General features: G+C 35.8%; 1 protein-coding gene across 1 annotated transcript; it reads left to right on the top strand.

Annotated features, from left to right (window-relative positions):
* Nucleotides 1–12,582: 12,582 nt before the first annotated feature.
* LOC132639881 (ethylene-responsive transcription factor ERF119-like) lies at nt 12,583–14,063 on the top strand. The gene is made up of 2 exons (XM_060356267.1): nt 12,583–13,150; nt 13,477–14,063. Exons 1-2 carry the CDS (start codon nt 12,637–12,639, stop codon nt 13,605–13,607), a joined length of 645 nt encoding a protein of 214 aa, XP_060212250.1. The 5' UTR covers nt 12,583–12,636; the 3' UTR covers nt 13,608–14,063.
* Nucleotides 14,064–15,135: the final 1,072 nt, after the last annotated feature.

The raw sequence follows: 15,135 nt of genomic DNA, 5'->3' as shown, positions 1-15,135 counted from the left end.
CGGGGACGGCTCCATTAACTGCTATAGCGCAGTAATTTACTTCGCTATAGTGTGCCTTTTTTTTCCGGCCCTTTTGGTTAACCCTTCTTTCATTACACTTTATAACGTACTTTTACTATAGATTAATCATGCTTCAGGACCCCGAAACTTCAATATTTTATATAGAACCCTACTTATTTTTGTGCGATTAATAAGGTAGGATCAATACATCAAGGATACACAAAAGTTCGGATGACCGTTTTAGTGGTTGAAAAGTGCTCGAACGCCATTTTCGTTTGAAGGCTCGGTGCCATTAGCTTGAAGTTTTGTACGAATACTTAAACTTGTTCATTAATAATTAATCAAAATTTAGTCAAAATGGCAGCATTCATACAAAAAAAAAAACTTAATTAAATTGCATCATTCATAACCTTGAGTAGATGAAAATACTTAAACTTGTTCATTAATAAGAAATCCAAACTTTTTAAAATACAATCATCAAAGTAAGAAAAAAACTTAAAAAACATTCATCAATTAATGCCCTTGAGTTGATCTTCCACCACCACCGTGAGATGTGCTACCACCACTAGATCTACCACCATGAAAGTTTCTTCCACCACGAGAGGTACTTCCACCGCGAGATGTAGTTTGACCACCATGCCGTAAGAGACACTTGCGCTTATCATGACCAACATAATTATAAAATGAGCATTTTCGAGTGTATCTCTCCGGTGGAACATCCATTTTTTTATGAATACGCGAGTATGCATTCTTTCTGAATTTATGGATAAATGCTTTATTTGCAACCATTGAAAATGGATTCGGTGGCCAATAACTCTCACTGCCAAGTGGGTAGAACCTTCCAGCATACGTTCTTGCATAATTTTCAACTGTATATTCCTCAGCCATGTACGGGGAGACATTCTTTCCCATTGCGATAAAACACTTGAAGGCATGAGAACATGGCATATGATATGATTGCCATTTGCCGCATGTGCATGTTCTTGGAATCTCACAAATTGTGTGGATGCTCCTTTACCTTGGTGCACACTTGTTGTGAGGTCAAATATGCGCTCTGCAGAGTTGTACTCCATCCGGTCATGTTTCTGAGCCTTATATTTATGGTACTCGAACAATTTTTACGGTTTTGGCATCCATCTTAAACCTGCTGCTGCATGTGCTTTGGCCTCTTTTGATCTATTGACGAACCGCTCCACAACCTGCTTAAATGTCATTCTCACCATTGCGGTGACGGGTAGTCCCCATGCAGATTTCAACAAGCCATTGCATGACTCAGAGTTGTTTGTTGTCAGCATACCCCATCACCTACCTTCATCCTGGTGTAATGTCCATTTGTCTTTATTAGTTGCATTCAACCAGTGGAAGGCTTCCTCATTCGCCCGCCTAATAATGTCCATCTGCAGGTTAAACTTCTTCTCCTGATGTTCTGTTGCAGCCGCCCACATCCAATTGCAAAGGGGTTCGACATGCCTTTTGGAAGTTTGCCTTCAAATGCCTTAAACAATAACGATGGTAGGCAAAGGGTGGCTGCCACCCCTGCAAATTGAACATATTGTGAAATATGACAGCATGTTTGTCTGATATCACACATATTCCCATGCGATCCTTAATAACGTGTTGCCTTAAGTAGTCCAAAAACATACCCCACGTACTAATGCTCTCATTAGTTGCAATTGCAAAAGCTAGAGGGAATTTAGCTCCATTTGCATCCATTCCAATTGGTATTAGCAACTTTATGTCATACTTCATGTACACATGTGTTTCATCTATTGATATTAGAGGCCGACAATGAGCAGAACCATCAATGCATTGTTTGAAGGCCCAAAACACAAAATCAAAAATATTACCGGACACACCAGGCTTCGATTTGAGCTTCCATTCAACAACAGTACCATGATTGAAGTGTTGTAGAGCCGCCATGTATCTCGGCAACTTCTTGAAAGAGCCCTCCCAATTGCCGAAGACTATCTCATGTGCACGCCTACGCCCAAGATACGCCTTCCTCCTAGTAACAGTTTTGCTATATACTTTCAGGATGGCTCTAATACAATCTTTAATAGGGAACCTGAAAAAGTTGAAATATCAGCATATAACAACGAGGAACATTATATTAACACCAAAAATAAAATAAACTTAGGCGAAGGGGATACCTTGGGTTTTCTCTAATGTCGCCAACTAATACACATGCAATCAAATTAGTATCTAGATTGTAATGATCATCTGGGAGGTCACCCATATCACAAGTGTGCTTTGTGTAGAACTTTGAAATACTCCACATCTTTTCAGCAGTTTCCTTACCACAGAGCATCGTCAACTTTAAACTCCCTCATCCCCTGGATGCAATAAATCTTAACAGTCCTTTGCAATGATTTTTTCGAGCTGAAAATCATGCCTTTTTCAATATGAGCCTTTTGTTTTACAAGATCCACTGACTCTTTCCACAAACTTCGCAGAATATGATCATCATCCCTAGTAAAGACAAAGGCATCTGGGTGATCTTGAAGATGATCAAGATAGGGTATCTCATTGGAATGCCACTGAATCGGGGTCGACTCTTGCTGTTGAAATTGGCTTTGAGGCTAAACCGGAGTCGACTCTTGCTGTTCAAATGGTTGCTGTGAATTCAGTTCCTCCTGGTGTGACGGACTGCTCATCATGTCTTGCAACAGTTCTACTTCGTTACTTTGCTCATCGTCACTTTCCTCCGCATTAGGTATTTCCTCACTATCACTGGATGATGCCACTATATAATTCGGATAATCCGAACCATCCATAGCAGGCCTTTGCCTATAAATTGGTGCAATCACCATATTCTCCCTACATAAGAAATTAGGGTATTTTAACTATTACACATCAAATAACACTATTGATGTTAAAAAAAATAGACGTACCGATAGTAATCAACTGCACCGAAACTTGAGGAAGGACCATCGCTTTGAGTTGTTGGATAGGATGAGGATGTTCCAACCCGATTCATCCATCCCGGTTGAGGAGACCGTCCGATATGATACATATCAGGTGTATAACCCCTAAATAATATAATCGACATCATTAGTAGCATTCAAGTGCCACTAATAATAATAATAATAATAATAATAATAATAATAATAATAATAATAATAATAATAATAATAATAATAATAATAAGAAGAAGAAGAAGAAGAAGAAGAAGAAGAAGAAGAAGAAGAAGAAGAAGAAGAAGAAGAAGAAGAAGAAGAAGAAGAAGAAGAAGAAGAAGAAGAAGAATAATAATAAGAAGAAGAAGAGGAGGAGGAGGAGGAAGAAGAAGAAGAAGAAGAAGAAGAAGAAGAAGAAGAAGAAGAAGAAGAAGAAGAAGAATAATAATAATAATAATAATATTGTAAAAAATAAATATTTAACACTGCCCGTCAAATTGCTGACTTAAACTATCCAGAGACATTTGGCTAGTCAAAATGCTTTCGTAGGTACTCATGTCAGGGTAATTGTATTGATAAGTAGGTTCCGCTTAAGTGACTTCGGCCTGAATTATAGACGGGGCTTCCCGACGAGGTCTATTTCGAGCTTCCCGAGAAGCCCTATCCATGAACTCAGGTCAATTAATGGGGACCTTCTCTATATACATTTCAAGGACGTTTAAAGTTATGCATTGCCTATAATCATAAGGCGCCTTCAAATAATCAGTCAAAGAATCATCGTCTTGAATGTACCACTGTCCATAACTAGTTACACCTTGCGGCGTAAATGACATTGAATATTTTCCAATTATATTTAGATCAAAATCACTTCTACTAACTTGTAGTCTATTATACAAGGCTTGGAGTAGTTTTGAGAATTTTAAGTCAAGTGGAAACTTAACATGATATTTTGGGGGAGAATCATAGCGCAAATTATTTTGCTCGAATATAATTTGTCCGTCCCAGAATAAAGAAACTCTAATTCTTGGAACTTCTGTCACGACCCGACTAGGGGTCGTGACGGGTACCCGGGGCTAACCACCGAGCACCACTCGTTCTACTACTTATCATGCTCATTAAACATTCTTTTATCAAGTTCGTACTCAACTCATAAGAAAATCATTTTTCCATTTGAGAACATAAATACTTTTATATACATAAGCCTCTCGGCTATCAAAATGACAATATACACATATATACATATATACCGTAGTGACCTTGTGAGACCATATAACCCACACTGCGTATCTACGAGCCTCTACTGGAGTGCTAGACATATGGACGGGACAAGACCCCGTCATGCCCAAAATACATATACATATATATATACACAAAAGTATAACCCGATTAGCACCTCCGGAATAATGGAGTGCTCCTGAAAATCTGCTAATAGCTCCTATAGGTCTGCGCCGTCTCCCTGTCTACCTGTGGGCATGAACACAGCGTCCAAAGAAAACGGACGCCAGTACGAATATTGTACTGATTATGTAAGGCATAACAATGAAAATACGTCAATGAGATAAAGGAAACATCAATAAGGAGCAACTGTATGTGACTGTCACGTATAGAAGAAATAGCACATGCTGACTTACTTCATATCCATCATCATATCATATATTGCTGCGGAACGTGCAGCCCGGTCCATACATCATCATATATATAAATATATTGCCGCGGAACGAACGGTCCGATCCATATATCATCATATATAAATATATTACCGTGGAACGTACGACCCGATCCATAAATAATATATTATATTAGTGCCGAGGAACGTACGGCCCGATCCATCACCCATATATCCCGCGTCCGGGCATCCCGCGTCCGGGATGATATCATAAGATACCAGCTGATCAGGTGGCTATGCGTCTATAGCGCCTCACCTTTCCCCATGTCCCCTATGTACATATACATATCATATACACACATAATATACGTAGCATGCATGAGAGCCCAAGGAAATTTATGTTTCTATCGGAGTGACGTAAGGTCGGTAACCTCCGACTATATTATGGACATCTATACGTATCCTGCCTCACCATGAAGGAAGTGGTGTATAAGGTGAGTGTATGCCATAACAGACATCTGTAACTTAATAGTGTTCTGCCTCACCTTGAAGGGACAATACATAAGGTGAGTGTATACAATACATGACATACTTAACTTAATGGTATTCTGCTTCACCTCGGAGGAAACAATGTATGAGGTGAGTGTATACAACATACGACATCATTAGCGTTATAGGAATGTCATAACATGAACTCTAGAGGCTTTAGACTCAAGCTTATCATCACTGTACTCATAGCATATCTCTTATCTCATATAGCTATTCATGATCGTAGACTCTTGACTTTCTGGGGTATGTATAGAGAATTCATGTAGAGAAAGGAGAATCATACCATCGGATTCATGCCATAGAAAGAAAGGACTAGCCTCACATACCTTTGACGTTTACTATTCTTATCGCTTGCTTGCTTCCCCTATGATGCACTCATGTATACCTTCAAGAGAATTCATGCCGTCATTAGCTAAGCAATTATAAGAACAGACTGCTATTTTTAGGGAAAATTGGGCAGCATTTCCTTTGTTTCTACTACTTTTCCCATGTCATATTTCAACTCCCAACACTCACAATACTACTCACAATATCACAATCCACAATCGTCATTTATGTACATTTAGCAAAATCCACCATTTTCTTCCAATTAACTCACATTTATGGTTTATGGTTCATCATCGCGTTTTCGAATATCTAATTCTTATTTCGTGGTCTAAATATCATTTATAACGTGTTTGTAATCTCAACATATCCATTTTCATGATTTTCATATAATCTCATCCATTCAAGACCCACTTCCCATGCTTTTCTACAATTCAAGTATACTAGCTTTCCAATACCTTAAATAATATGGGAAAGTCATGAAATTTACCTCAAATGATAGTGGAACAAGCTTGGAGTAGAATTCCTCCTTTTGCACCAAAACCCTTCTTCACCTTCCTTGGGATTTCTTGAAAGATATGAACTTTCAATCAAGTTTTATACACCTTGTTCCATGAATTTTGTGTTGTTGATCTTGATTTCCCTTTGATTTTTCTTGTGGATGAATATTGGAGTGGGTTCTAGAGGGTTCTTAGAGAGAAGTGGTGTGGAAAATGAAATGAATTTATGAACTTGGGTCCTCTTTTTAATGGCTTGGAATCTGATCCTTCGGGCAACTCTACGCCCATTTTTACGGACCGTCAAACTGTTTGACGGACCGTCAAAATGGACCGTAAAATTGCCCAGAAAAAATGGGTTTCTGTGACCGTTTTACGCTGGTCTGGGTCCATTTTACGGACCGTAAAAATGTTTTATGGTTCGTCAAAAATTTCTACGGACCGTCAAATGGTCCGTAGAACTCTTCTGCTCAGACAGTATGTCGTATAATGGCCATAACCTTTTATCCCGATATTCTGTGAGGGCCCACGACCTATGATTAGAAATATCTTTCAATTATCTACAACTTCCATCCTGTGGTGTTTTTCCCAAATTCCAACTTTATAATAGCGTTTTTGCCCCTCCAATTCAGATCATCCGAAAATATTTTCCTTAACTCGCCCTTTTGGATGGCTTATGCCCATATTTGGCTTATGGGTCCTTCTTGACACTTACTTAACACTTCATTACCAATATAAGGGACATTATAACTCTTCTCCAAAATGTCATTAAGCCATCATTAATTCGAAACTCGAAATTCTTTCCCGATACACAACATATACCTTGCTTTCCTTAACAACTTTCGTCTCCTACCTCCAATGTCTTTGAAATCTCATTTAGAATCATTAAATCTTATTTCTTACTTATCAAAACATCATATGCATCATGCCCTTCGTCAGTCAATTCACTGTGCATGAACGGAAAAATTTTCGAGGTGTAACAGAACATCTGCCATATTTTGAATAATTTAGGAGGAATACAAAATGCAAAAACTGGATGAAACTTAGAATTTTTTGCCTTATACGAACTCGATATTAATAAGATTTGAAGTTTGAATATAGAACCAACGCATGCATGCAATTAGTGTGTCTTGCAGTGTTACGTCAAATCAAATTAAGTATGGAGTGTTGCATAACGCATGAAATAACTGCGTTATGTCAGGTCCTGGCAGAATAGCGCGGTAAATTACTGCGTTATTCTATCACAACACAGTAAAATACAACGTTATGACAGTATAACGCAGTAATTTAATGTGTTATACTGGCATAACGCAGTATTTTACTGCGCTATACCGCTGGAGTATATTGTCACCTCAACTGTTAAATAGAAAAACGTCATGATTCAAATCAAACTTTATATAACGTAATTTGACGAATAGTTGTTACCAACCACACAACATTCCACACAAAATTGAGTTACTATGTCATTTTTTGACCAATTTATATATTAGTCGTGTTATATCGTTCACTCCAGCAAACGTATTTGAAGCAATGGGTAAGACCTAGGAATAAGATTATGTTGATTTTTATTACTCAAATAACCCTAACGACAGATTCAATCGAGAATACAATAATAAAATGAGAAAGGAGTGGGATTGGCGTGTTGGGGAGGCTGCAGCACTGGAGCACAAGTTAGCGTCAATAGGGCTTAAACGCCCAAAACAACGTGCTATGTCAATGCCTGGCGGAACTCCACAAGAGTTTAATTTGGCTCTTAATCATTTTCGCGAAGAGAACAATAGGATGCAAATACGTTACCATAGGGTAGAATATGGTATACATGGTAGCACAAGATTTAGATCCAAGTGGGATTCGGACTGTGAAATGTCCGATGAAGATTAATATTTTTCTTATAATAAGGTAAGTAGGTAGAATGATAAAGACCCTCCCCCTCCCCTCCGAGGGTACTTAGGGGTTTGCAACTATATAAGTAGCCCTTTCTTTTATTATTAGACTACACCATATTCAATGTCGAGTAGTAGAAACTCAGCTTGGTCTTTACTCCTTCCAAAAGAACCAAATAGCAGTGATGAGGAGAGTTCAAATCATAGCAGTTTTTCGAGCGATACCAGTGATTCAAACTAGATGAGCTAAATCCCCACCTTCTTATAGAGCGTAATGATGATTTCTGCAGTGTGAAATATTCAGATCTGCGGGAATATTAATGCGGTTTACGCCAAGAATGGTCACATCGGCTTGCCGATCAGAACGTCTTGTTAGTGACTTGGAAAATCTCAACGCTCCAATCCCAATAAGGAACTCCTTAACCATGCCTCAAGTAGGTCCAGAAACTTGCGAGCTGGCCGTGCAAATGATTAGAAAAGAAAACAACAGAATGCTGGCAAGACGATGTAGATTTTATATGCTAAAGTTGGCTGAAGAACAAGCATCATCAACTGGTAGAGAACTAACTACTACGGAAAAAAAGATGTGTCTTAAGGAACCGCCAATATTTTTCTAAGGACGATATTGAGAACTTGTACTCTGATGATGATTAAGAATGTTGTGATTTTAGTTTTAAGTCTAATTTATGATGATGCTGTTATTTTGAAGAATATTAATTAGTATGTTAAGTATTTTCATCTACTCAAGGTTATGAATGATCCAATTTAATTAAGTTTTTTTTTTTGTATGAATGCTGCCATTTTGACTAACTTTTGATTAATTATTAATGAACAAGTTTAAGTATTCGTAAAGAACTTCAAGCTAATGGCACTGAGCCTTCAAACGAAAATGGCGTTCGAGCACTTTTCAACCACTAAAACGGCCATCCGAACTTTTGTGTATCCTTGATGTATTGATCCTACCTTATTAATCGCACAAAAATAAGTAGGGTTCTATTTAAAATATTGAAGTTTCGGGGTCCCGAAGCATGATTAATCTATGGTCAAAGTACGTGAAAAAGTGTATTGAAAGAAGGGTTAACCAAAAGGGCCGAAAAAAAAGAGGCACACGATAGCGCAGTAAATTACTGCGCTATAGCAGTTAACGGAGCCGTCCCCGTTAACTGCTTTAGCGCAGTGAATTACTGCGCTAAAGGTAGTTTGGTAACATTTTTTTTTTGTTGGGGTATTTTGGTTCAAAATGTTTTTTTTTTTGGGCATTTTGGTTCCGGACTCCACCATACCCATAACTCTATGTTCAACAGCTCCCTCCATCCCTTCTTCCTCATTCCCACCCAAAAATCGTCGAATCTCGGCCATTTCAACTCAAACTCCCCAGCATTTTCTTAACACAAATCTATTCCACTTCCATTCAAAATCAAGAAACCCACAGACATATGTCAGCATCACCAAAAAGAAATCCGAATCCAAACATAAATTTTAAGGAATTATACATCTTCACTCACAAAACCCAAAATGAAAAGATCTAATTAATTTTTCTAAAAGTTCCAACCAAAAATGAAATTGTGCATAGATTCTTCCATGAAAGAACAAAGAGCATTTTAAGACCATGAGGTGAGAAAATTCAAACTTTCTGTTCGGATTTAAAGGCTAAAAGGGCTGATAAATTGTCGGAATAGGATCTGGTGAAGAAGACAGAGAGAAAGAGGGGATTTTAGAGAGAGAAATGGTATTTGGATCAGGGGCGGAGCCAGCATACAGCTTTGCGGGTTCGGCCGAACCCAATAACTTTGGTTCAAATCCTTTATTTGTCTTGAAAAATTAATTGAATGGGTATAAATTGTTACTTTAGAACCCAGTAACTTAAACGCATTAGCATCCCGAACCCACAAGCTTCAAATCGTGGCTCCGCCTTTGGTTTGGATGCAAAGCTACCATTTATTTTTAATGGAGTGCTCTGTTTTTCCCCTTCTTATGAGAATTTCTAAAACAAAGAGAAGGAGGATGAAAATGAATAACCATGGATTGTGGGTGCGGGTTAAGCGGGTATGGGTTAAGGGAATCGGGGGTTTGGGTATCAAAATAAAATAAAAAAGAAAAGAAACGGTTGGGACGTTTAAGATCTTGCCACCTGTCCCTGTTAAATGAGTCGTTAGACGCAGGGGCATATATGATTAAAATGCTAATAGCGGGGTATATATCATCGAAAAAGCAAACGGGGATACACATAACTATTTCGAGATAGTACAGTGGTATATATGACCTTTTCATTGGAGTGATTGGAAACTTTTTAAATCATGGCTAACAAAAAGAACGTTTCATATGACTTCCTTCTATTATTGTCCCTTTGTCCCAACTATTCTTTTTTTCTTTTCTTCCTTCTTTTCTTGTTCTTAAAATTTTTAAAACAAGAAAACAATATCTATGATCTTGCTGATGTACGGCTCCATAAGCATTTGGATCATTTTGGAATTCTAATGAATTAAAGAAAATTTAGATAAAATTAATAATCAAGACGGTCAACATTATATTTGTTAGGACGAGAGCCACAATTGACGACGGGTAATGATCAGTTAAGCATTTTTTGCCGAAAAATTATACTGTTTGTATAAATAAAATATTACGTATCTTTTTACATATAATATCAAATATGAATGTCATTAGCAAAAGTTATGCTTGCGCCATTTTTATATAGTAGTATATAACGTGCCATTCTTCCAAAAGAATTGGCTACTTTTTTTTCCAAGTTAAAAAGTTCAATGGTTTTGCATTCTACGACCATTTTATTTAGGAACGATGTAGAACATATAAAGGATTAAAGATAGTGGTGGAGCTAGTTTGTGACCAGGGGCTTAATTAAATTTAATTTCCTCTTCGAAAAATTATACTGCATAATTGAAACAAATATAAGTTATATATTTTATTATATATAAACTATTAAGCGCCTTTTGACATAGGGGAAGACTTTAGTATAATGGCAAATGAGTTTAAATATTGCTTCAAATTATAAGTTCAAATTTTAGGTAGAACATTTAAGTGTTTTTCTTGTACAAATTCGGACTCCGCCACTAAGTGAAGATCTTCATAGTTGTTTTAAGTTTAAATTTGAATGTGAGTAATACCAGTAAGTGCATTTGTGCGCATTCGAAGAATAATAAGTGCACTTGTTGTTGGTAGGTGTCCGGAGTAATTTCTTTAAGAATAAAAATCCGTCCTCCAGATTGAAGTTTTGGAATATTATATTAGGAGACGATGATTTCATAATAAACAAGACGAAAATGCCACGTCTCCTGAAATATACAATCTATTAGAAAAAATGATATAGAAAATGCAAAAGGATTCATAGGAGTCAATATTGTTAGACTGTGAATATTAATTAGTCTATTGACATTAATATCAAATTACCAATATGTTAGTGTTCATAGAGATTCACAACAATCATACACGATAAAATATTCACATTTACAGTAATATATTTCCTACTTTAATTTTATTGATTATAAAAATCGGTATACGTAGATAGAAACATATTTAATGCTCCAGAGATGCTGTTTTAACTAATATCATAATGGCAGGTTACAATGGCCTTTCGTATATAGTTAATAATCATTATAGTAAACTTGAAAGATTCTCTTAAAGTATATTTTTATAGCACTTAAGTAGTTAAATATGAGGGATCATGCCTTTAAGGGGTTGTGGGATAAACATAATAGTTCCGGAATTAAATTTGGATTTAATTTTATCTCATGTTTAGTTTGCAGTATTAGCTAATTCCGAAATTATTTTATTCCAACATTTGTACTAAAATGATAGAATCACTATCCATATAGAAGGTGGATAAATGATCCTATGAGATCTCCTTACTTATCACATCCCGCATACTAGACGACCCCTAAGTTAGTTTTACCTCCTGATCTTATCTCAACATCCTTTCATACATAAAATAATATAATAACACTCAATGGCAAACTTGAATTAATTTCCTTGTTAAACTTTTACATAGGATTACATTCTAAGGGTTCGAGTCTGACAATTGATTTTTTTTTGGTAGGGAGCGCTTCCATTTGTAATAATCTTTACTATATGATCTTGCATTTCTCGACAAATTTTATATGTATTATTATTCTAAGCGGGTATTCAACGAGTAATGAAAATGTGAGCTTTCGTTCGTAAAATATGTAAAAAAAAAAAAAAAAAAAAATCTTAGGCAGGGACGAATTATAATAATTTTCTCCAACCCCAAACGTAAACAACGACAAGGATAATCAGACGTAGAGCGAATTCGAGTTAGTCAAAGTTCCAAAGTGGATATTGAACGAGTGGAAAACCAAAAAAAATCATTAAGTACGGTGTATAGAAATTTCCATAATTATTAGTTTAATCTATAGTAGCAAGTTAATCATATTTACGTATTTACCAATTGATCTTTATCATATAAAATTTTGTGATTACCTTGTAGTATATAATATGACTGTATAAATTTGTTTTCCAAAGTCAATTTAGGCTCATGAGATAAAGATAGTCACGTGAGAATTAATTGGTGTCATTTGATACTAGACTAAATTTGGTATTTCTACCATATTGGGAGATTTTATTATTCAATGTAATATTAGACACTAAATAAAGTAGCATATTTTAAACTAATGCTGTAATATCACTAAATATTTAAACGGGGAATCTAATACTAACTAGTTTCCTTTTTTACGTGTTTTGTCAAATCCTTTCCGAATACGAATCGGGAAAGTTCCCTTAATTGGTTCGTTAATTACCCTTATAAATTCACAAATTCAGAAGCCATTTTCTATTGTCTTCACATCTCCAAAAAATTGATATTCTTCATTTTTACTGAAATAGCCACTTATTTTGTTCAATCTTTGATAATGAAATCCACAAAAAGAACACCAAAGAATTCTTCCGTCAGATTGTACCCTGTTGGGGTTCGAAAGAGAAAAAACGGAAAATTTTGTGCTGAAATTAAACACCCATTTAACAAAAAAATAATTTGGTTGGGTACTTTTATCACTGCCGAAGAAGCTTATGAAAGTTACAAGTCCAAGAAGTTTGAGTTTGAAGAACTACTGATGGCTAAAAGTGCAAAAAATGGCCAGAAAATAGAGAATTCTGATCAAGAATCATCTTCTAGTAATTATTCATTTATGGATGTTGCTGAAAAAAAAGATTCATCAAATGGGGTTGAAGAAAAAACAATTTTTTTTGTGGAGGAAAAACAAGAATCTTGTTCTAGTGATGAATCATTAATGAGTGATGCTAAGAATAAAGATTCATCAAATGGGGTTGAAGAAAACAACAATATTTTTGCTGGGGAAAAACGAGAAATTGGGAATGAGAGTGATGAAGAATTTTTGATGGGTTATTGGGTGCAAATTTCAAATGGTACAACAACAACAACAACAACCCAGTGAAATCCCACAACGTGGGGTCTGGGGAGGGTAGAGTGTACGCAGACCTTACTCCTACCAAGGTAGGATGGCTGTTTCCGAGAGACCCTCGACTCAATAAAAACATAAAAAGAGGTCAGATACGGCTAAGAGATTCAAAGCGATATGGAAATGAAGTAACGCAAGCGACACAGATAACATAGAATAATCAAAGCACAGGAAATAACAGATAATAGCATAATAGCATAAATTAGAGCACAAGAAATTATACTACGATAATGCGACTATTAATAAGGCAGGGTAATGAGACTATCTACTAGCCTTCTACCCTGCAAATTTCAAATGGTAGAGAGGTTAAAATTTCAATGAAATTGGGGGTTCCAATTGTGGATAATTACGGGTTTTTGTTGGGTGAATTTAGTGTTTTGGATGATCTTCGTATATATAGGTGATAATGTATAGATATTCTGTCCAGAAGTAGCAATTTGTAACTATTGGTTGGGAGGAGGGGATTACAAACTTTGTATTTAGAAACTTGCACGGACTTTTTGTCCTTATATATATATTGCTATAGCAATTTTTGTCAAATCAATGATTTACTGCTCAATGAATTGTTTATGAATGTGGGAGAATTGCAATTTTGTTCTCCGATGTTAATTAGGTACTCTTTTTTTCAAAGGTTGATAGTTTGGAACTCTTTATTCCTTTTTTCCCTTTTCATTGAATTGATTGAAAACCTATTCCATGACTGATTCCTCCTCATTTACTAGCAGGCCTACTCTTTGTGCCAGCTTTGCCCTACTATTTTTATTTTATTTTCTCGTTTGTTCTATTTTTTATTTTTCAAACAAGAAAGCAATAGCTGTGATCGTGCTAATTTTTTTTTTCTTTTTTTTTTTTTTGCGCGGACTGCCCTTTATTTGGGGTGGTCTTTAATTTTTACCCTTCAAATTGGTGGTCTTTAAATTTTACCCCTAGACTAACACCCAAAGGTTGTGGGTTCGAACCCTCAACTCAGTTAAAAAAAAAATCACAAGGCAGAATTTTGCAAGATAGACTTTGCAAAATTCTGTCTTAAGGGCGAAATTTAAAGACCACCATTTTGAGGGGTAAAAATTAAAGACCACCCCAGCGAAGGGCAATCCTGCAAATTGCCCATTTTCTTTCTCCATAATTATTTGGATCTATCATTTTGGACTTCTAATAAAAGTGAATTTAAGGCCCCGTTTGTCCATAGAAACCAAAAAGAAATCACTTTTTTTGGAATTTTAGAGTTGGAGTTGTGTTTGACCATAGTTTTTGAAATTGCAGTTTTTGGTGAAATGTAATTGTAAAAAAGTGAAAAAAGTAAATGTTTTTGAAAAACAAATTTTTGGAATTTTTGATATTCCAGAATACAACTTCAAGTTCTATTCGGAATTCTTATAGCCAAACACTGAAAAGTAAAAAAAAAATCTGGAATAAAGTGAATAATTCTTATGGCCAAACGCCTACTAAATAAGAACAATAATCAAGAAAGTCAACATTATATCTGGCAGTGCTAGAGCTACAATCGACGATGGATTATTCGTCGAATACTATTTGCCAGAAAATTAAATTGTTATATATGTGCAAAATATTATTTTTATACACATATATTAAAACTGAACGCTCTTGGATAATTCTATTTGCGCCACTAATATTTGAACATGTTTGATGAACTCATTTTAGATAGGGAGTTCCCTGTTCTATAACTACACTTCTTTCAAAAGAGTTTCCTTTGTTTAATGAAATTAAAACATTTAACGGTTCTTTTTCCTACCACTATCATATCAAAAGAACGTGATGTTAAACGTACTAAGGGCCTAACACCTCCCTAGTTGTTTTACATTCAAATGTAAAGAAATTTATTATAATTGTAGCGGAGATTAAGACATAATATGCATATGTTGTCATAATCTTGAATTAGGATAAAACAAACATACCATTCAAATCCATTGT

Source organism: Lycium barbarum, chromosome 5 (assembly GCF_019175385.1).
Source record: "Lycium barbarum isolate Lr01 chromosome 5, ASM1917538v2, whole genome shotgun sequence".
Taxonomy (NCBI): domain Eukaryota; kingdom Viridiplantae; phylum Streptophyta; class Magnoliopsida; order Solanales; family Solanaceae; genus Lycium; species Lycium barbarum.
The sequence above is the reverse complement of the archived record's forward strand: the minus strand, read 5'-3'. Positions and strand labels throughout refer to the sequence as shown.

Bases quoted from the DNA above. Each gene is read 5' to 3' on its own strand.
- LOC132639881 (XM_060356267.1), top strand. From the start codon at position 12,637: ATGAAATCCACAAAAAGAACACCAAAGAATTCTTCCGTCAGATTGTAC. The intron at 13,151-13,476 runs GTACAACAACAA...CTATCTACTAGC, and splicing joins TTGGGTGCAAATTTCAAATG to CTTCTACCCTGCAAATTTCA.